At 32.2% G+C, this 22,359-nt stretch overlaps 1 protein-coding gene across 3 annotated transcripts in view; it reads left to right on the plus strand.

Moving 5' to 3' along the window:
- Positions 1-22,359, plus strand: part of LOC148180555 (oxysterol-binding protein-related protein 3-like) — a 40,455-nt gene that overhangs the window by 9,250 nt on the left and 8,846 nt on the right. Inside the window, exons 1-5 of one of the 3 annotated variants that reach the window (XM_088032120.1) lie at positions 5,071-5,601; positions 5,646-5,966; positions 14,176-15,031; positions 18,266-18,495; positions 18,545-18,806. In XM_088032120.1, coding sequence (XP_087888246.1) covers positions 5,575-5,601; positions 5,646-5,966; positions 14,176-15,031; positions 18,266-18,495; positions 18,545-18,806 — 1,696 coding nt within the window. In that variant the 5' untranslated portion in view covers positions 5,071-5,574. Of the gene's footprint in view, positions 1-5,070; positions 5,602-5,645; positions 5,967-14,175; positions 15,032-18,265; positions 18,496-18,544; positions 18,807-22,359 lie in introns of those variants that run through there. The other 2 variants (XM_088032128.1, XM_088032137.1) reach the window with 2 other exon arrangements.

The raw sequence follows: 22,359 nt of genomic DNA on the forward strand, positions 1-22,359 counted from the left end.
TGGCCGCCATTCACCCCATTTTTCCCCGCTTATTGATAATTCGTCAACTCATTGATATCAGCAGTCAAAAGGTTGCCCCAGAATGTTAATTCGCTTGCATGACTGCTCCTCGGGTCAATTCGATAATTATAATCAGAGTTTCTTACTCAACGCTAATTTCCCTTATTCGTCGTTTATTAATGAACTTTTACACATTTTCGTATAATTATTATTTTGTGCTCTCGGCGGCGCGTTTCGATCGGGGGGTTTAGGGTGGCCTCATTTAAATTTTAAACGGGAGCGAAGGGTTAATCCGACACGAATGCGCAACGTGTTACACTAACCCACAAGTTCGAGGGAACTTTTACCGATTGAAATTTATTTTCGTGTATTTCGCTAACGAAGCGGATCAATCATGCTAATTAAGATTGAGTTTGTGCCTTATTAGAGCTGGCTAATGTGGTTAAATTGTGGAGCTTCGTTACGTCGTATTGTGTCGCAAAGTGGCGCTTTCTGCGTATTTTAAGAGTGCCATGACGGTTGCCTCGCCTCGCCTCGGCTCGCAATGACTTGATTTTTACCAGTCGGTAAATGTAGATTCGCCGAGGCGAGGCAAGCCGAGGCAAATGTTAGAAAATCAACGTTGCTGTGACACATTTACAATTCCCACGCCCACTTTGTCTCTTTTTTACGAAACATTTGACCTCTCTTCAGTGTGACATTGAAAAGTTGCGACAAACTCGACAAACAGGACCGGACTACAAAAAATGCTTTGTTTTAATAAGAAAAAATTCGTGGAAACTTGAATTCCGACAAGTTTCCTAGCCTGTTTTTTGTTCAATCAATTAAAAGGAACTGAATTATGCATGACTTTGATAAATATTTGTACTTCAGCAACAAATAAGTTTTAATTACGTTCGTTAAAAGCCGATAATCGATACAATTTTTTTTGACCTTGGAAAGGCAAGTGTATCGATCAGAGTTTGTAAAACTTTCAAATCGAGAATTGTTTATTTCGTTTATTTTTTATGTTGGTAGCTCTGTGACATAATTATGAGTTATACTTCAAATGGTCAAGGTTAGTGACAAGCAAGGCTGCCAATACAAACCTGTCCAAAATAACGTGTTGGTAGACCTGTTAACTGAAGTGTCAATTTAGTGTAACTTTAAACTGTCGACAATCTCAGTGAGTCATGCTTGCCAATATAAATACAAATGTTTTGATCTCGTTGCATTGTTTTACGTGTTGGTAATTCTGTCAACGGAACTGTCATGTCGAAATGTAACAATTGAACGTGAATTCTGTATCCTGAAATTGTCACTCTGAGAGGCACTCAGGGCTGCCAATACCAACCCGAAATGACTAGAAATGGTGTTCTTCTGACGTTTTATCACTAAAGTAAATGGCGCGAAATTTGAATTAAAAATGGGGTTTTGCTCTTATCTTGAGAAATGTCATTTTGATGCATTTTTTACAAGTTGGTAGCTCTGTCAAAATATAACAATTGCACGTCAATTATGTAACCTCCAACTGTCAAATCCAAAATTACTAGAAATGGTGTAATTCTGACGTTGTCACCAAAGTATGTGGCGCGAAATTTGAATTTTAAGTAGTTTTCTTGCTGTTATCGTGAAAAATTAGTTTTTATTACGTTTTTTACATGTTGGTAGTTCTGTCAATTATGTGATTATACGAAACTGTTAATTTGAGAGACACCAAGGGCTGCCAATACAAGTCGAAAATCACTAGAAATGGTGTCATTCAACGTTGTGCCATCAAAGTAAACGGCGCAAAATTTGAATTTTAAAAACTTTTTTTGCTTTTTTGAAAAAAGTATGATTTTGTTATGTTGGCAGTTGTGTCACAATATAACAATTGCGCCTCAATTAGGAGTAACTTCAGACTGTCAATTGAGAGACACTCGGGGCTGCCAATATAAATCAAAAATTACTAGAAATTGCATCGTTTTGCCGTTGTGTCACTAAAGTAAATGGCGCGAGATTTAAATTTTAAATAGTTTTTTTGCCCTCATCGTGAAAAATTTGTTTTAGTTGCATTTTTTAGATGTTTGTAGTTCCGTCACTTATGTAACCTCAGACTGTCAATTTGGGAGACTCCCAGGGCTGCCAATACAAGTCTAAAATTACTAGAAATGGTGTCATTCTGACGTTGTGCCACCAAAGTAAACGGCGCAAAATTTGAATTTTGAAAACTGTTTTTGCTTTTTTGAAAAAAATATGCTTTGTTATGTTGGTAGTTGTGTCAAAATATAACAATTGCGCTTCAATTATGTGTAACTTTAAATTGTCAATTGAGAGACACTTAGGGCTGCCTCTATAAATCAAAAATTACTAGAAATTGTATCGTTCTGACGTTGCCACCAAAGTAAATGGCGCGAAATTTGAATTTTAAACAGTTTTGTAGCTCTCATCGTGAAGATTTTGTTTTAATTAATTTTTACATGTTGAATTTTAAATGCTTTCTTGCTTTGTTGTAAAAAATATGATTTTGTTACGTTGGTAGATCTATCAAAATGTAACAATTGCACGTGAAATGTCAATCTGAGAGACATTCAGGGCTGCCAATACAAATCCAAAATTACTTGAAATGGTGTCATTCTGACGTTTTGTCACTACAGTAATTGGCGCGAAATTTGAATTTTAAATAGTTTTGTTGCTCTCATCTTGAAAAGTTTGTTTTTTACATATTGGAAGTTTTGTCAATTATGTTACCTCAAACTGTCAATTTGAGAGACACCCAGGGCTCCCAATACAAGTCGAAAATCACTAGAAATGGCGTTGTCACCAAAGCAAACGGCGCGAAATTTGAATTTTAAAAATTGTTCTTGCTTTTTTTGTAAAAGACATTTTTTACATGTTGGTAGCTCTGTCAAATTGTAACAAATGCGCGTCAATTATGTGTAACTTCAAACTGTCAATCTGAGAGACTCTCAAGGCTGCCAATATAAACCCAAAATTCCTCGAAATTGTATTGTTTTGACGTTGTGTCATTGAAGTAAATGGCGCGAAATTTGAATCTTAATTAGTTTCGTTGCATTTTTTACATGTTGGTAGTTCTGCTAGTTCTGTAACCTCAAACTGTCAATTTGAGAGACACCCAGGGTGCCAATACAAGCCTAAAATTACTAGAAGTGGTGTCATTCTGACGTTGTGCCACCAAAGTAAACGGCGCAAAATTTGAATTTTGAAAACTGTTTTTGCTTTTTTGAAAAAAATATGCTTTGTTATGTTGGTAGTCGTGTCAAAATATAACAATTGCGCCTCAATTATGTGTAACTTAAAATTGTCAATTGAAAGACACTCAGGGCTGCCTCTATAAATCAAAAATTACTAGAAATTGTATCGTTCTGACGTTGCCACCAAAGCAAATGGCGCGAAATTTGAATTTTAAACAGTTTTGTAGCTCTCATCGTGAAGATTTTGTTTTAATTGCATTTTTTACATGTTGAATTTTAAATGCTTTCTTGCTTTTTTGTAAAAAATATGATTTTGTTACGTTGGTAGATCTATCAAAATGTAACAATTGCACGTGAAATGTCAATCTGAGAGACATTCAGGGCTGCCAATACAAATCCAAAATTACTTGAAATGGTGTCATTCTGACGTTTTGTCACTACAGTAATTGGCGCGAAATTTGAATTTTAAATAGTTTTGTTGCTCTCATCGTGAAAAGTTTGTTTTTTACATATTGGTAGTTTTGTCAATTATGTTACCTCAAACTGTCAATTTGAGAGACACCCAGGGCTGCCAATACAAGTCGAAAATCACTAGAAATGGCGTTCTCACCAAAGCAAACGGCGCGAAATTTGAATTTTAAAAATTGTTCTTGCTTTTTTTTGTAAAAGAAACATTTTTTACATGTTGGTAGCTCTGTCAAATTGTAACAAATGCGCGTCAATTATGTGTAACCTCAAACTGTCAATCTGAGAGACTCTCAAGGCTGCCAAAATAAACCCAAAATTACTAGAAATTGTATTGTTTTGACGTTGTGTCATTGAAGTAAATGGCGCGAAATTTGAATCTTAGTTACTTTTCGTTGCATTTTTTACATGTTGGTAGTTCTGCTAGTTCTGTAACCTCAAACTGTCAATTTGAGAGACACCCAGGGTTGCCAATACAAGTCGAAAATCACGAGAAATGGCGTTGTCACCAAAGCAACGGCGCGAGATTTGAATTTTAAAAATTGTTCTTGCTTTTTTTTGTAAAAGAAACATTTTTTACATGTTGGTAGCTCTCTCAAATTGTAACAAAGGCGCGTCAATTATGTGTAACTTCAAACTGTCAATCTGAGAGACTCTCAAGGCTGCCAATATAAACCCAAAATTCCTCGAAATTGTATTGTTTTGACGTTGTGTCATTGAAGTAAATGGCGCGAAATTTGAATCTTAATTAGTTTCGTTGCATTTTTTACATGTTGGTAGTTCTGCTAGTTCTGTAACCTCAAACTGTCAATTTGAGAGACACCCAGGGTTACCAATACAAGTCGAAAATCACTAGAAATGGCGTTGTCACCAAAGCAAACGGCGCGAAATTTGAATTTTAAAAATTGTTCATGCTTTTTTTGTAAAAGAAACATTCTTTACATGTTGGTAGCTCTGTCAAATTGTAACAAAGGCGCGTCAATTATGTGTAACTTCAAACTGTCAATCTGAGAGACTCTCAAGGCTGCCAAAATAAACCCAAAATTACTAGAAATTGTATTGTTCTGACGTTGTGTCATTGAAGTAAATGGCGCGAAATTTGAATCTTAGTTACTTTTCGTTGCATTTTTTACATGTTGGTAGTTCGGCCAGTTTTGTAACCTCAAACTGTCAATTTGAGAGACACCCAGGGTTGCCAATACAAGTCGAAAATCACTAGAAATGGCGTTGTCACCAAAGCAAACGGCGCGAAATTTGAATTTTACAAATTGTTCTTGCTTTTTTTTGTAAAAGAAACATTTTTACATGTTGGTAGCTCTGTCAAATTGTAACAAATGCGCGTCAATTATGTGTAACTTCAAACTGTCGATTGAAAGACACTCGGTGCTGCCAAAATAAATCCAAAATTACTAGAAATTGTGTCATTCTGAGACGTCGTGGCACCATAGTAAATGGCGCGAAATTCAAATAATTATTTTTTGCCTAAATCGTGAAAAATTTCATTTCATTGCGTTTTTCAACCCAAGAGACACTCAGGGTTGCCAAAATTTAAACCTGAAGCAGAAAAATGTAGCTATTGTCCGCGTCATTTCTCGGAAGTCGCTCTCCTTGTTACATAATTTTTTTGAAAGTTCGATTTTTCACGGTTTCAGCACCGTCGTGCATCTACTGATCCATAAAATTCCATCACTCGTCGAAACTAAAACTCTCCGTTTAGTCTCTCGTCCGAGCTCTTCTTCGACGAAACCGCGAAGAAGTGAGTTTTTCGGCTCGATTTGATGTAAATAAACTTATCGATAAACGACTTTGCGGGTCACTAAACCTCATTGCTACATAATTTATCAATTCAGTTTTGTTTCCTGAATAAGAAACGTGCGTCGGCCAGTCGAACTCTGAACGCAAAGTTCGTCGGTCGTGAAATGTGCCTCTGAAGATGCTCGCGTACACGTTCATGGTAAAAGTGGCGAGTCGCTGGAAAATCAATCAAAATGCGTTTGTTTGCAGTGTCGGCAGAGCCGGAGGATTATGGCCAGTGGCGATAAGAAAAGTCCCCAACTCAGTAAAATCAAAGTGAAAGTTGGGAACAGCGCGGTGACGGCCAGCGATTCGGACGCCAGCGTCGAGACGAACAGTTTGAGTGCTGATAGCGCCACGGAACAGAACAATGTCACGCAGACGGAGAAGAGGAGGAAGAAGACGAGGAGAGGCTCGGAATGGGAGATAATGGAAGGGCTGAAGGATGGCCAGAGGTTCGAGAATAAGCCGAATGTGTTTAACGGGTTCTTGCATAAGAAGAGGAAGTGGCCCTTGAAGGGCTGGCATAAGGTAAATGGGGGAAAAGAGGTTGAGGAATGCGCACGTTTTTTTGGTTCAATGTCAAATCGCGGTAATTGTTGTAGAGTTGTGATAACCTTAACGACTCTTTTGTTTGTTGTGAACTTTGGAAAGATAAAAATTATCAGCGAGTTGAGAAATTTTCAAAAAGGAAAACTTCCTGGAGTGATATGCAACGTCGAAAACATTCGGCGGATTTTTGGGTTTTCGAAATTTTGCAATTGTGGGTACAGAAACTTGAAGAATTTGGAACATTTTTACTTTTCCTTGTAAAATTCTTAAATACAACACACCCGATGAGGATTCCCAAAGTAGTAAGTCCACCAAATTTCATTACTTTGCCGTTAAAACTGGCGAAGTTATAGGATTCAATAGAAATTTTTGATTTTTGAGGTCGCCAGACAAATACAAAATTCCAAAAGTTTTAGTTTTTGTTTCAAAATTCTAAAATTAAATACTTGGGATAAGGAATCCTTGAGTAATAAATTTTTGAAATTTCACTGATTTACCGTTAAAAATGGTGAATTTATAACATTTAATAAAAAATTTGGATTTCGAGGTCGCTCGCCAAATAAAAAATTCCAAAATTCCAAATTTTTGATCGAATATTCTAAAATTTTACACATTCAATAAGGACTTCCAAAGTTGTAAATCCACCAAATTTCGTTACTTTTGCGTTAAGACTAACGGACTTTTAATGTAATAGAAAATTTTATTTTATGAGCTCACCCTACAAATAAAAAATTCCAAATTTTTTTATTTTTATTTTTCAAATTTTTGAATTGAATACTCTAAATAAAGCATCTTTGATTAATAAATCCACCAATTTTCATTGATTTACCGCAAAAATGGCGAATTTAAATTATTTAATAGAAGATTTTTGATTTTGAGGTTGCCCGACAAATAAAAAAATTCAAAATTATCAATTATTGATAAAAAATTCTGAAATTTTATATATCCAATGAAGACTCACAAAGTAGTAAATCCACCAAATTTCGTTACTTTTGGGTTAATTTAGCAGACTTATAAAATGTAATAGAAAATTTTGGATTTTAGGCTCGTTCAACAAATAAGAAATTCCAAAATTTTCACTTTTTGTTCTACAATTCTGGAATTAAATACTCTTGATAAGAAATCCTTGAGGAATAAATCCACCAAATTTCATAGATTTACCGTTAAAAATGGCGAAGTTATAGGATTCAATAGAAATTTTTGATTTTTGCGGTCGCCAGACAAATACAAAATTCCAAAAGTTTTAGTTTTTGTTTCAAAATTCTAAAATTAAATACTCGGGATAAGGAATCCTTGAGTAATAATTTTTTGAAATTCCACTGATTTACCGTTAAAAATGGTGAATTTATAACATTTAATAGAAAATTTGAATTTCGAGGTCGCTCGCCAAATAAAAAAATTCCAAAATTCCAAATTTTTGATCGAATATTCTAAAATTTTACACATTCAATAAGGACTTCCAAAGTTGTAAATCCACCAAATTTCGTTACTTTTGCGTTAAGACTAACGGACTTTTAAAATGTAATAGAAAATTTTATTTTATGAGCTCACCCTACAAAAAAAAAAATCCAAATTTTTTATTTTTAGTTTTCAAATTTTTGAATTGAATACTCTAAATAAAGCATCTTTGAATAATAGATCCACCAATTTATATTGATTTACCGCAAAAATGGCGAATTTAAATTATTTAATAGAAGATTTTTGATTTTGAGGTTGCCCGACAAATAAAAAAATTCAAAATTATCAATTATTGATAAAAAATTCTGAAATTTTATATATCCAATGAAGACTCACAAAGTAGTAAATCCACCAAATTTCGTTACTTTTGGGTTAATTTAGCAGACTTATAAAATGTAATAGAATATTTTGGATTTTAGGATCGTTCAACAAATAAAAAATTCCAAAATTTTCACTTTTTGTTCTACAATTCTGGAATTAAATACTCTTGATAAGAAATCCTTGAGGAATAAATCCACCAAATTTCATAGATTTACCGTTAAAAATGGCGAATTTAGAATATTTAATAAATAATTTTTGATTCGAAGATCGTCCGCCTAATAAAAAATTCCAAAATTGCCAATTTTTGCTCTAAAATTCTGAAATTACAGATTCTGGGTAAGGTATTTGAAAGTAGTATATCTATCAAATCTTATTAATTTACCGTTAACAGATTTTCTAACATTTAATAAAAACATTTGAATTTTCAGGTCGCCCGACAGATAAAAATTTTCAAAATTTTTACTTTTCGTTCTAAAATTCTAGAATTGAATACTTGATATAAGGAATTCTTGAGTAATAAATCCACCAAATTTCATTAATTTACTGTTAAAAACAACGAATTTATAGCATTTAATTAAATATTTATTTTGGGTTAAATAAATAAAAAGTTCCATAATTTTTAGTTTTTGTTCTAAAATCTTGAAATTTAACACACTTGGTGAAACTTTCTGAGATTATAAATCTACAAAATGGTATTACTTTGGCATTAAAACTAGCCGAATTATAAAATTTAATAGAAAACTTTTGAGAAATTCTGAACTTGCGCTCGACATAAAACAAAAAATTCCAAAATTTTTAATTCTTGACCGAAAATTTTGAAATTTAGTACAGCCGAAAAATACATCCAAAGTAAGATATCCACGAAATTTCATTGCTTTAGCCTTAAAACTTGAGAACTTTTATAGAAAATTTTGGACTTTGACGCCATTTTCTAAATAAACAAATCCAAAATTTTCATTTGTTGTTGTAATATTCCGAAATTTAATCCACTTTTTACAGACTTTCGAAGTTATAAATCCACCAAACTTCATTGATTTTGCGTTAAAATTAACGGATTTACAGCTTTTAATAGGAAACTTATTTGAATTTTGAGGTCGATCTACAAATAAAAAAATTCTAAAATGGTGAATTTTGAGTTTAAAGTCCTGAAATTTAGTACACCCAATAAAGATTCCTAAAAGAGTAGGTCCACCAAATTTCGTTACTTTTGCGTCAAAATTAAAGAGAAGATTTTGGAATTCGAGGTCGCGCGAAAAATAAAAAATTTCACAATTTTTACTTTTTGTTCTAAAATTCTGTAATTAAATAATCGGGATAAGAAATCTGTAAGTAATAAACCCGGCAAATTTCATTGATTTAGCCTTAAAAATTACGAATTTATAAGATTTAATAAAAAGAAAATTGATTTCGAGGACTTTCGACAAATAAATAATTTCAAAATTTCTAATTTTTAATGAAAAATTCTGAAATTTTATACATTCAATAAAAACTCCTCAAGTGGTAAATCCACCAAATTTCGTTAATTTTGTGTTTAAAGTAGCAAACTTATAAAATGTAATAAAAATTTTAGTTTTTGAGCTCGTCCAACAAATACAAATTTTCAAAAATTTCACATTTTGTTCTAGATTTCTGAAATTTAACACATCCGATAAAGACCCTCAAAGTAATAAAAGCACCAAATTTAGTTACTATTGGGCTAAAACTAGCAGACTTATAGTACCCAAATAAATTTTGAGCTCTTGCTACAAATTCAAAATTCCAAAATTTAAGATTGAATACTTGAAATCAGGAATCCTTTCGTGATAAATCCATAAAAGCGAATTTATAGCATTTAAGCAAAAATTTTGGATTTTGAAGTTCCCGACAAATAAAACTTTTCAAAATTTTCATTTTTCATTTTGAAATTTATACATACTCTGATTGGCATTTAACTTAAATGCAAAAGTTTAAAAAATTTGATCAAAAAAATGTTTAAAATGCACACCAAAGAATCCCAAAATTTTAAAATGAATACAAAGCCCACCAGATCCCCATCAAATTACGCCCCATTTTCCCACATTTCCCGCCCCATCAATAATTCCAATAAATCGACCATTACAATTTAAAATTAGTTTCCGTTTTCCCTTTTAACACCCTCCCTTATCTCCCATGCATACTTTTGCCTATTTTTAACCGAGTGACGTTTCGAACCTGTGACCTCCACATTAATTATTCGTGCGGTAATTGCTAGACTCACTGTCGAGTGGTTGGAAGGAGGAAGAAAATAATAATTTATTCATTAAATCGAGCCACATTTCATAATTGAAGGGACAGAAGAAAACCGAGCGAGTGGGAGGCCGTGCGATTTCCATACGTTGGCAGCCCTGTTTTTTGACATGTCTAAATCCCAGCGCGTTGTTTTTTCGTTTGTTTTGTTAGAGGAGGAGCAAACTGGCGTGAAATAACTTCAATATGTAAGCAGCACGAGTACAGAGAGAATATTTTTGGGTCATCGGAGCAGAAGAACGGACGCGCGAGAGTCCCTATAAAATTCGTTAAATAGAAACGTCCCGAATAAATTATCCTGTTTATGCACCTGTTCGATGGAATTTATTGCACCAAGTTGACTCATATTGCCAACGTAATTTACAGGTGTATGAATAAAAAGATAAGAACTAATGACAAAGAATTGTACAACAGGACGTTATCTAACAGCGGAATTTAATTATTGCGTGCAGCACAATCGATACGTTTATTGGCGGGTACGAATAAATAACCGTGTTGGCATAATTCGGGGGATTAAGTCGATATTTGAGGGTGCATCGGGATAACTTTGACATTATTATTTTCGTATCGTTGGGGGTGAAATCCCAATGGAAGATCGATTGGGTTGTTTTGGAATTTGGCGCTGGGAAAAATTGGGACGGAATGGTTTGCTCCAAAAACCTAATTTCGGGGGTATTGATTACAGTTTCGAAGAACGACCTCGAAGATTTCTGGGGTTTTTGGTTCTACTCACTTGGTAACCATGAATGGCGTTTTTTGCGAAATTCTGTTGTTTTTTAGGGCCGCCGACTTGCGGGTCTACGTCAAGGCCTGCGTGTTTTTTTACGTTTTTTATTTAATTCTCTAGATTTTATGGCATTTTTTTATTATCGAAAATCTCGGGAAATCAAATTAATTTCCTATTAAAATCGGAGGTGTAAAATTTTAACGGTACTCCCATAAAATTTGGTGGATTAATTTTTTTATAGGTCTTTATGGAGTGTGTCCGATTTCAAGTCTGCTATTTTGACGAAAAGCTATGAAATTTGGTGCAATTATTACACTGAAGGTTTTTATCAAGTGTGCCAATTTTCAGAATTTTCGAACAATAAGTAAAAATTTTGGAATTTTTTTTGTCGGACATGCTTAAAATCCAAAATTTTCTATTGTATTTTATGATTTCACTAGTTTTAACACAAAAGTAATGAAATTTGGTCAATTTATTACTTTATTGGATGAGTTTCAAATTTTTTGAACAAAAAGTGAAAATTGTGGAATTTTTTATTTGTTGGGCGACCTCAAAATCCAATATTGTCTAGTAAATGCCATAAATTCGCCAATTTTAACGGTAAATCAATGAAATTTGGTGGAGTTATTGCTCAAGGATTATTTATCCCAAGTATTTATTTTCAAAATTTTAGAAAAAAAAAAGAAAAATTTTGGAATTTTTTATTTGTTGGACGAGCTCAAAATCCAAAATTTTATACTACATTTTATAAGTTCGACAGTTTTAACGCAAAAGTGACGAAACTTGGTGGATTTACTACTTTGGGGGTCTTTATTGGATGTGTAAAATTTGAAAATTATCCTTCAAAAATTGGTTATTTTGGAATTTTTTATTTGTTAGGCGACCTCAAAATATAATTTTTTTTATTAAATGTTATAAATTCGCCAATTTTAACGGTAAAAAAATGAAATTCGGTGGATTTATTATTCAAGGATTCGTTATCTCGAGTATTTAATTTTAGAATTTTAGAACAAAAAGAAAAAATTTGGAATTTTTTATTTGTTGGTCGAGCCTAAAATCCAAAATTTTTTATTACATTTTATAAGTCGGCTAATTTTGGCGCAAAAGTAACGAAATTTGGTGAATCTACTCTTTTAGGAATCTTTATTGGGTGTATTAAATTTCAGGACTTTAAACTCAAAATTCACCATTTTAGATTTTTTTTATTTGTAGATAGACCTCAAAATTCAAATAAGTTTCCTATTAAAAGCTGTAAATCCGTTAATTTTAACGCAAAATAAATGCAGTTTGGTGGATTTATAACTTCGAAAGCCTCCATAAAGTGGATTAAATTTCGGAATATTACAATAACAAATAATAATTTTGAATTTGTTTATTTAGAAAATGGCGTCAAAGTCCAAAATTTTCTATAAAAGTCCGCTATTTTTAAGGCTAAAGCAATGAAATTGGGTGGATATCTTACTTTGGATGTATTTTTCGGCCTTACTAAATTTCAGAATTTTCGGTCAAGAATTAAAAATTTTGAAATTTTTTATTTTATGTCGAGCGCGAGTTGAGAATTTCTCAAAAGTTTTTTATTAAATTCTACAATTCGGCTGGTTTTAATCCCAAAGTAATACCTTTTTGTAGATTTATAATTTCAGAAAGTTTCAGCAGGTGTGTTAAATTTCAAAATTTTAGAACAAAAACTGAAAATTACGGAACTTTTAAAATATATAAATTCTATAAAACATATAAATATATATTTTCTATATAAATTCGTTGTTTTTAATTTAATTTAATTAAAAATTTTGGAATTTTGAATTTGTAGAAAGAGCTCAAAATTTTTTCAGTTACTTAGGTACTATAAGTCCGTTAGTTTTAGCCCAATGGTAACGAAATTTGGTGCTTTTATTATTTTGGGGGTTTTTGTCGGATGTGTTAAATTTCAGAATTTTAGAACAAAATGTGAAATTTTTGAAAAATCAAAATCTATAATTTTTAATACATTTTTACCCAAAATTAACGAAATTTGGTGGATTTAACACTTGAGGAGTTTTTATTGGATGTATAAAATTTCAGAATTTTTTATCAAAAATTGGAAATTTTGGAATTTTTTATATGTCGAGTGACGTCGCAATCAATTAACTCTATTTTCTTTTTAATAAATGTCATAAATTCGTAATTTTTTATGCTAAATCAATGAAATTTGAGGGATTTATTACTTACAGATTCCTTATCCCGATTATTTAATTACAGAATTTTACAACAAAAAGTAAAAATTGTGGAATTTTTTATTTGTCGGGCGACCTGGAATTCTAAATTTTTCTATGAAATATTATTAATTCGGCAATTTTGACGGTAAATCAATGAAATTTGGTGGATTTATTATTCAAGGACTCTTTATGCTGAGTATTTAATTTTAGAATTTTAGAACGAAAAGTGAAAATTTTGGAAATTTTTATTTGTCGAGCGACCTCAAAATTCAAAATTTTCTATGAAATGTTATAAATTCGGTAATTTTAACATTTAAATCAACGAAATTTGGTGGATTTATTACTCAAGGATTCCTTATCACGAGTATTTAATTTTGGAATTTTTTTATTTGTTGGACGAACCCAAAATCCAAAATTTTCTATTACATTTTATAAGTCTGCTAGTTTTAACCCAAAAGTAAGGAAACTTGGTGGATTTACTACTTTAGGGCTCTTTATTGTATGTGTAAAGTGTAAAATTAAAAATTTTGGAATTTTTTGATTTGTCGGGCGATCTCGAAGTCCAAATTTTTTTATTAAATGTTAAAAGTTCGCCATTTTTAACGGTATTTCTATGAACTTTAGTGCATTTATTACTTAAAGTGAAGATTCCTTATCCAGAGTATTCAATTCCAGAATTTTAGAACAAAAAATTAAAATTTGGGATTTTTTTTATTTGTTAGACAATTTAAAAATCCAAAATTTTCTATTACATTCCATAAGTCTGCTAGTTTTAATGCAAAAACAACAAAATTTGGTGGAGTTGCTGCTTTGGAAATCTTTATTGGATGTGTTAAATATTAAAATTTTGGAACAAAAACTAAAAATTTTAAAGTTCTTTTATTTGTCGGGCGATTTCAAAATCCAAAATTTTCTATTTAATGCTATAAGTTTGCTCATTTTAATGCTAAATCAATGAAATTTATTGTGAATTTACTACTGTAAGGATCTCTATCGGATGTGTTAAATTTCAGAATTTTTGAACAAAAAGTGAGAATTTTGGAATTTTTTCATTTGTACCAAAATTTTTTGATAAAATTTTATAAGCTGTATGTTTTTTATGAAGAATTTTATAATGAAGAGTGAAAATTTTAGTATTTTGAGTGTTTTTTCTTGTTTTCTATTTTTTTTTGGATTTATTTTGAAATCGTCTTAGATTTCTTCACAAAAAGCTCTTTTTCAGCGCTACTTTGTGATAGAGCGAGGAATCCTCGTGTACGGAAAAGGCCCCAGCGAGATAACCAAGGGCAAAATCCACGGTTCCGTCGATATAGGCTTGTCTGTGATCACCACAAAAGCGAAAAGAAGACGCATAGATATAGACGCCGAAGAGTTCATCTACCACTTGAAAGCCAAAAGCGACGACACCTTCCACAGCTGGGTGCAACAACTGACCGTGCACCGCCTCTTCAGACAGCACATCCTCACCTTCGGCACCAACGTCGGCGCCCTCTTCAAGCCCGCCGACGTCCTCCACAGCATCCCCCGCACGCCGGAGATCGTCAGCCGCGACGGCAGTCTCACCCGCGGCCTCCAACCCCCGCCGGCCTCCGGCCGCCTCAACCTGTGGCTCCAGGAGTCGCTGACCTCCGTGGAGCAGTTCCAGAGGGACACCAACTCGCTGGAGCAGAACGTCGCGAAGTTGGCGCGGCTGTTGAAGCAGATCGAGGCGAGCGCCATCTTGGGGACGGAGTTGGTGCCGGAGGCGCTGTCGCCGAATATCAAGAAGGACAGGAGGAAATTCGGGCTGAAGAAGAAGAAGAGCTCCAAGGGAGGGAGCGTCGATTTGACTATTCAGTTCAGCAGCGCGAATAAGTCGTCGACGACTGGCACGGATACGGATAACACTTCTCCGCTGTCGGCGAACTCCTTCTCGGTGCTGTCGACGTCGCCGCAGTTTGGGGGCAATGTGGTGGCCAGTCTGCCGGTGCCTATTAATGCGAGTGTGCCCGCTGCGGATAGTCTTAGTAATGTGGATGTGATTTCCTTGTCGACGGAGAATCAGATGCGGGAGGATTTTCTCTCGCTGGCTAGGACAGGTATGAAGTTGGCTTGGAATTTTCGATTTTTGGCGAAGTCAAAATCCAAAATATTCTTTGACAATCTGAAAGTTTGAATGCAATGAAATTTGATCGCTTTGTTATGTTCACGACCGACAAATTTTATTAGAAACTTTGGAAATTTCGAATTTTTATTTTCAAAACTTGTCGAAAAAGTCAAAATTTTCTATTTTTCGTATTAGATCGTACGATTTTGACACTAGAAGAATGAAATTTGGCGGACTTGGTCCTCTCTAGATGTGTATTTAGTGTGCCAAATTCCACAATTTTATGACAAAAAATAAAAGTTTTGGAATCTTTGTTTTTAAGGATAAGCGAAAAAGTCAAAATTTTTGTTTATCCGCCGTAAGTCGGGTAATTTTGACGCTAAAACTGAAATATGGTGGACTTGGTCCTTTCTAGATGCGTGTTTCGGGTGAAAAATTACGAAATTTTACCACTAAAAGTAAAAATTTTGGTACCTTTATTTTCTCGGATGAGCGAAAAAGTCAAAATTTTCGATTTTTCGTATTAAATCGTACAATTTTGACAGTAGAACAGTGAAATTTGGTGGACTTGGTCCTCCCTAAATGCGTATTTAGTGTGCTAAATTCCACAATTTTAGAAGAAGAAATAAAAATTTTGGAATCTTTGTTTTTAAGGATAAGCGAAAAAGTCAAAATTTTTGATTATCCGCCGTAAGTCGGGTAATTTTGACGCTAAAACTGTGAAATATGGTGGACGTGGTCCTTCCTACATGCGTGTTTCGGGTGAAAAATTACGAAATTTTGGCACTAAAAGTAAAAATTTTGGAACCTTTATTTTCTCGGATGAGCGAAAAAGTCAAAATTTTCTATTTTCCGCCGTAATTTGGTCAATTTTGATGCTAAAGCAGAGAAGTTTTGTGTCTTGTGTTTTGTTTTGTTTTGTCCTAGATGCGTATTAAGTGCGCTAAATTACATATTTTTTTGCACAAAAAGTAAAAATTTTGGAATCTTTGTTTTCTAGGATATGCGAAAAAGGCAAAATTTGGGATATTGAGTTTTAGAATGAGCGACAATTTCGAAATTTTTTTATTATTCGGCGTAAGTCAGGCATTTTTGATGCTAAAACAGTGAACTTTGATGGACTTAATCCTTCCTAGATGCGTATTTATTGTGCTAAATTAAAAAATTGTAGCACTAAAAGTAAACATTTTGGAACCTTTATTTTCTCGGATGGGCGAAAAAGTCAAAATTTTCGCTTTTCTGTGGTAATTCGGTCAGTTTTGACACTAAAAGAGTGAAATTTTGTAGACTTGGTCTTTCTAGATGATGCTTATTTAGTGTACCAAATTACAAAATTTTAGCACTCAAAGTAAAAATTTTGGAACTTTAATTTTCTAGGATGAGCGAAAAAGTCAAAATTTTTGATTTTCCGCCGTAAGTCGGGCACTTTTGACCCGAAAATAGTCAAATTTCGTGGAATTGTCCTTTCCTAGATGCGTATTTAGTGCGCCAAATTACAGAATTTTAGCACGAAAATTAACAATTTTGGAATCTTTATTTTCTAGGATGAGCGAAAAAGTTAAAATATTTAACTATCCGCCGTAAGTCAGACAATTTTGACGGTAAAACAGTGACATTTGGTAGACTTGTTCCTATTTAGATGTGTACCTAGTCGACCAAATTACGAATTTTTAGAACGAAAAGTAAAAATTTTGGAATCTTGGATGAGCGAAAAAGTCAAAATTTTCGATTATCCGCCGTAAGTCTGTCATTTTTGACGCTAAAACAATAAAATTTGGTGGTCTTGTCCCTTTTTAGATGCATATTTAATGTACCAAATTATAAAATTTTAGAAAAAAAGTACAAAATTGAGTTTTAGAATGAGCGAAAATTTCGAAATTTTTGATTATTCGACGTAAGTCGGGCAATTTTGCAGCTAAAACAGTGAAATTTGGTTGACTTAATCCTTCCTAGATGCGTATTGATTGTGCTAAATTAAAAAATTCTTGCACTATAAGTAAAAATTTTGCAACCTTTATTTTCTAGAATGAGCGAAAAAGTCAAAATTTTCGATTTTCTGTGGTAATTCGGTCAATTTTGACGCTAAAAGGGTGAAATTTTGTAGACTTGGTCCTTTCTAGATGATGCGTATTTAGAGTACTAAATTACAAAATTGTAGCATCAAAAGTAAAAATTTGGAATCTTTATTTTCTAGGATGAGCGAAAAACTCAAAATTTTTGATTATCCACTGTAAGTCGAGCAGTTTTGACGCTAAAACAGTGAAATTTGGTAGACTTGTTCCTTTTAAGATGTGTACTTAATGTACTAAATTACAAAATTTTAGAACAAAAAGTTAAAATTTTAGAATATTTATTTTCTAGGATGAGCGAAAAAGTCAAAATTTTTCATTATCCATCGTAAGTCGGTCAATTTTGACGCTAAATCAGTGAAACTATGTGGACTTGGTCCATTCTAGATGCGTATTTAGTGTACCAAATTACAAAATTTTTGCACAAAAATTAAGAATTTTAGAAGCTTTGTTTTCTAGAATAAGCGAAAAATTTAAAATTTCAATTATCGGCCAGAAGTCGGGCAATTTTGACGCTAAAACAGTGAAATTTGGTGGACTTTTTCGTTTTTAAATGCGAACTTAGTATACAAAATTAAAAATTTAGGACAAAAATAAAAAAATTAGAATCTTTATTTTATATATATACGCTGTAACTCTGGCAACTTTAACCCTAAATTAGCGAAATTTGGTGGAATTGTTCTCTTCGTGATATTTATTTAGTGTACCAAATTACGAAATTTTAGCACAAAAAAATAAATTTTTTTGAATTTTTTTGTCTTTTAGAATGAGGGAAAATTTTCGATTATCTGTCGTAAGTCGCACAATTTGAACGCTAGAACAGTGAAATTTGGTGGACTTGGTCTTTTCAAGATGCGTATTTAGTGTGCCAAATTACAAAATTTTAGCACAAAAAGTAAAAATTGTATCTTTTAGGATGAGCGAAAAAGTCAAAATTTTTGATTATACACCATAAGTTGGACAATTTTACTAATAAAACCCTGAAATTTGGTGAATTTATACCTATCTAGATACTAGCGCTAGAACAATGAAACGTCATCATTATTTTAAAATTTGCAAAATTTCAGAGTTTTGGACCAATAATCAATAATTCAAAACTCAAAATTGAAATTTTCCAAATTTTATAGCCCTCACGTCTAACACTGTGCCCCTTCCAGTTGTCGACGGTATTAAGACCCTATCCTTCGGCCTAAGCACTGAACGCGACCGACTGAAATCCGCCCTCGAACTCGAAGGCCCCATCAACGTCAATCAAAACATAGTAAACCTCCGAAACAACCTAAATCAAGTTCTTCAACAAAACACCGAACTGAAAAGCCGCCTGTTGCGCATCCACGAGGCCTCCGACGTGGCGGACCTCTCCTCCCTCGAGCACCTCCCCGAAAACGTAAGTCTCCTCCCCCACGTCTCCTCCCCGATTAACCGATTTTCGTTAGCACCGCCCCTATAACGCCTCGTTGAGCTACAGTTCCTCGTGCGTGAGCGCGACCGAGTTCTTCGACGCCGAAGACTTGCCGACGGAGAAGGCGGCGTCGGACATCGAGGACCCCGAGATCCAAGAGGAGGAGTCCGAGGTGCGCACGCGCTCTGAGAGCAGTTCGGAGGCGGGGTCGCTCTCCAGCGGCGAAGGCAGCATCAGCTCCGAGTCGGACATCGGCGCCGAGTTGAACACAGTCAGTAACTCGCTGGATTTGGCAGGTTGGTACCCCTGGGGGGCTTGATAGACCTGGTGTCCTGTACACCGCCAAAATCGTCTTTAAAAGATGACAAAGCTCTAGAAGCTGAAGCAAGAATTTGTTTTTTAACACTGATAGTTTTGGCGTCGCGACGTCTTAAAAATGTAATTTTAGCCAACTGTGAGGCTTTGTAAAATCAACCCCTAATTTAATTTTTTTTTAATATAAATCTGTTAAAAATATCTCAGTTGGCATTTTAGATTTAATACAAATTGTATTAAAAATTTTGAAAAAAATTTGGATTCGCGAATATTTCTGCAAAAACTCAAAAATCGATAAAAATTATACTTCTTAGGCGTCGCGACGCCAAACAAACCGTGATAAAAAACACATTTTTCGTCAGCGTCTAGAGCTTTCTTTACTATGAGCGTATGCAAAATTTAGCCAGTTTACAATTTTTTTAAAGTACTTTAGAATCGTTTTTTTTTATGTTTTATTTTTACCTTAAACTACTGTCTTTTGACTTTCCATTAACATTTTTTTCAAGCAAATGGTTGTTTCAGTTTTTAGCAAAAAAAAAATTAAAAACTTGGGTTTTCAGTGCATTTGTCACTTCACTGTATTTGATTTTTTGCTCTAAAATGATAAAACTGAATATCGACCACTTTTGACCGCGACCTTTTTTGATTTGGCTGAAAGTTTTTCTTCTTTTTTTTCACCATATGAAAAACAGTTCTCAGAATTTTTTTCAATTTTTTGTTCCTAACCCAAAAAAAGTTATGAATTTTTTCAAAAAATGGTTTTTATATTTTTAAATGGCTATACTTTTTTAAAAATTAACTTATTGGGACTTTTTTTTCAAAATGTTTGTATTGAAATGTACTTTTCAGAAAAAAATACAAAAAAAATTAAGATAATAAATTTAATAAAATTTTCGCCTTATTTTGATAAAAAAACGGTATTTTCTCGAAGTTCGCCTTTTTTTATTTTTTATTTTATTTTCTCAAAAACAAAACTTCAATTAATTAATTGGGTCGATTATTTTTTTTATTTTTTTATTCTATTGATTTTTTTTCTGTTTTTACTTTTAAGTTAACAAAAACTAGAAATTTTAGAAATTTTTAGTTATAAAACCTCCAAATGCACAATTTGCTCTAAAATGTGGATTTTAAGGTCATTCCAAAAATAAAAAAATTCTAAAATTTTTAGTTCTTGTTCTAAAATTATTTAATTTGGCGTCGTTAATAATCATATTGCTTTTAATAACCTCCTGAAATTTTATTCTTCTAGCACTAAAATCGGCTGAGTTACATAAATCAAAAATTTTGAAAAATTTAATTTGCTCTGAAATACAATTTTCTAAAATTTGTGTTTTTGTTCTAAATTTTTCTAATTTAGCAACGTTACTTGGAACCTTTTAAGTAGCAAAACCTCCAAATTTCATATTTTTTGCATTAAAATTCTTGGGAGTTAAGGAATTTAAAAGAAATATGTCCATTTTGAGGACGTTCTAAAAATAAAAATTTCTAAAATTTTTAGTTCTTGTTCTAAAATTATATAATTTGGCGTCGTTAATAATCATATTGCTTTTAATAACCTCCTGGAATTTTATTCTTCTAGCACTAAAATCGGTTGAGTTACATAATAAATCAAAAATTTTGAAAAATTCAATTTGCTCTGAAATAAAATTTTCTACAATTTGTGTTTTTCGTTCTAAATTTTTCTAATTTAGCAACGTTACTTGGAACCTTTTAAGTAGCAAAACCTCCAAATTTCATAGTTTTTGCATTAAAATTCTTGGGAGTTAAGGAATTTAAGAGAAATATGTCCATTTTGAGGACGTTCTAAAAATAAAAATTTCTAAAATTTTTAGTTCTTGTTCTAAAATTATATAATTTGGCGTCGTTAATAATCATATTGCTTTTAATAACCTTCTGAAATTTTATTCTTCTAGCACTAAAATCGGTTGAGTTACATAATTAATCAAACATTTTGAAAAATTAAATTTCCTCTGAAAGACAATTTTCTAAAATTTGTGTTTTTAGCTCTAAATTTTTCGATTTTAGCAACGTTACTTGGAACCTTTTAAGTAGCAAAACTTTCAAATTTCATATTTTTTGCATTAAAATTCTTGGAGTTAAGGAATTTAAGAGAAATATGTGCATTTTGAGGACGTTCTAAACATAAAAATTTCTAAAATTTTTAGTTCTTGTTCTAAAATTATATAAGCTGGAGTCGTTAATAATCATATTGCTTTTAATACCTTCCTAAAATTTTATTCTTTTAGCATTAAAATCGGCTGAGTTACATAATAATCAAAAATTTTGAAAAATTAAATTTTCTCTGAAATACAATTTTCTAAAATTTGTGTTTTTAGCTCTAAATTTTTCGAATTTAGCAACGTTTCTTGGAACCTTTTAAGTAGCAAAACCTCCAAATTTCATATTTTTTGCATTAAAATTCTTGAAGTTAAGGAATTTAAGAGAAATATGTGCATTTTGAGGACGTTCTAAACATAAAAATTTCTAAAATTTTTAGTTCTTGTTCTAAAATTATATAAGCTGGAGTCGTTAATAATCACATTGCTTTTAATACCTTCCTAAAATTTTATTCTTTTAGCATTAAAATCGTCTGAGTTACATAATAATCAAAAATTTTGAAAAATTAAATTTTCTCTGAAATACAATTTTCTAAAATTTGTGTTTTTAGCTCTAAATTTTTCGAATTTAGCAACGTTTCTTGGAACCTTTTAAGTAGCAAAACCTCCAAATTTCATATTTTTTGCATTAAAATTCTTGAAGTTAAGGAATTTAAGAGAAATATGTCCATTTTGAGGACGTTCTAAAAATAAAAATTTCAAAAATTGTTAGTTTTGTTCTAAAATTATATAATTTGGCGTCGTTAATAATCATATTGCTTTTAATAACCTCCTGAAATTTTATTCTTCTAGCACTAAAATCGGCTGAGTTACATAATTAATAAAAAATTTAAAAAAATTCAATTTGCTCTGAAATAAAATTTTCTACAATTTGTGTTTTTCGTTCTAAATTTTTCTAATTTAGCAACGTTACTTGGAACCTTTTAAGTAGCAAATCCTCCAAATTTCATATTTTTTGCATTAAAATTCTTGGGAGTTAAAGAATTTAAGAGAAATATGTCCATTTTGAGGACGTTCTAAAAATAAAAATTTCTAAAATTTTTAGTTCTTGTTCTAAAATTATATAATTTGGCGTCGTTAATAATCATATTGCTTTTAATAATCTCCTGAAATTTTATTCTTCTAGCACTAAAATCGGCTGAGTTACATAATAATCCAAAATTTTGAAAAATTAAATTTTTTTTGAAATACAATTTTCTAAAATTTGTGTTTTTAGCTCTACATTTTTCGAATTTAGCAACGTTACTTGGAACCTTTTAAGTAGCAAAACCTCCAAATTTCATATTTTTTTCATTAAAATTTTTGGGAGTTAAGGAATTTAAGAGAAATATGTCCATTTTGAGGACGTTCTAAAAATAAAAATTTCAAAAATTTTTAGTTCTTGTTCTAAAATTATATAATTTGGCGTCGTTAATAA

Source organism: Gnatocerus cornutus, chromosome 1, assembly GCF_029298725.1.
Source record: "Gnatocerus cornutus isolate USDA-ARS CGAHR chromosome 1, icGnaCorn1.1, whole genome shotgun sequence".
In the NCBI taxonomy this organism is placed as follows: domain Eukaryota; kingdom Metazoa; phylum Arthropoda; class Insecta; order Coleoptera; family Tenebrionidae; genus Gnatocerus; species Gnatocerus cornutus.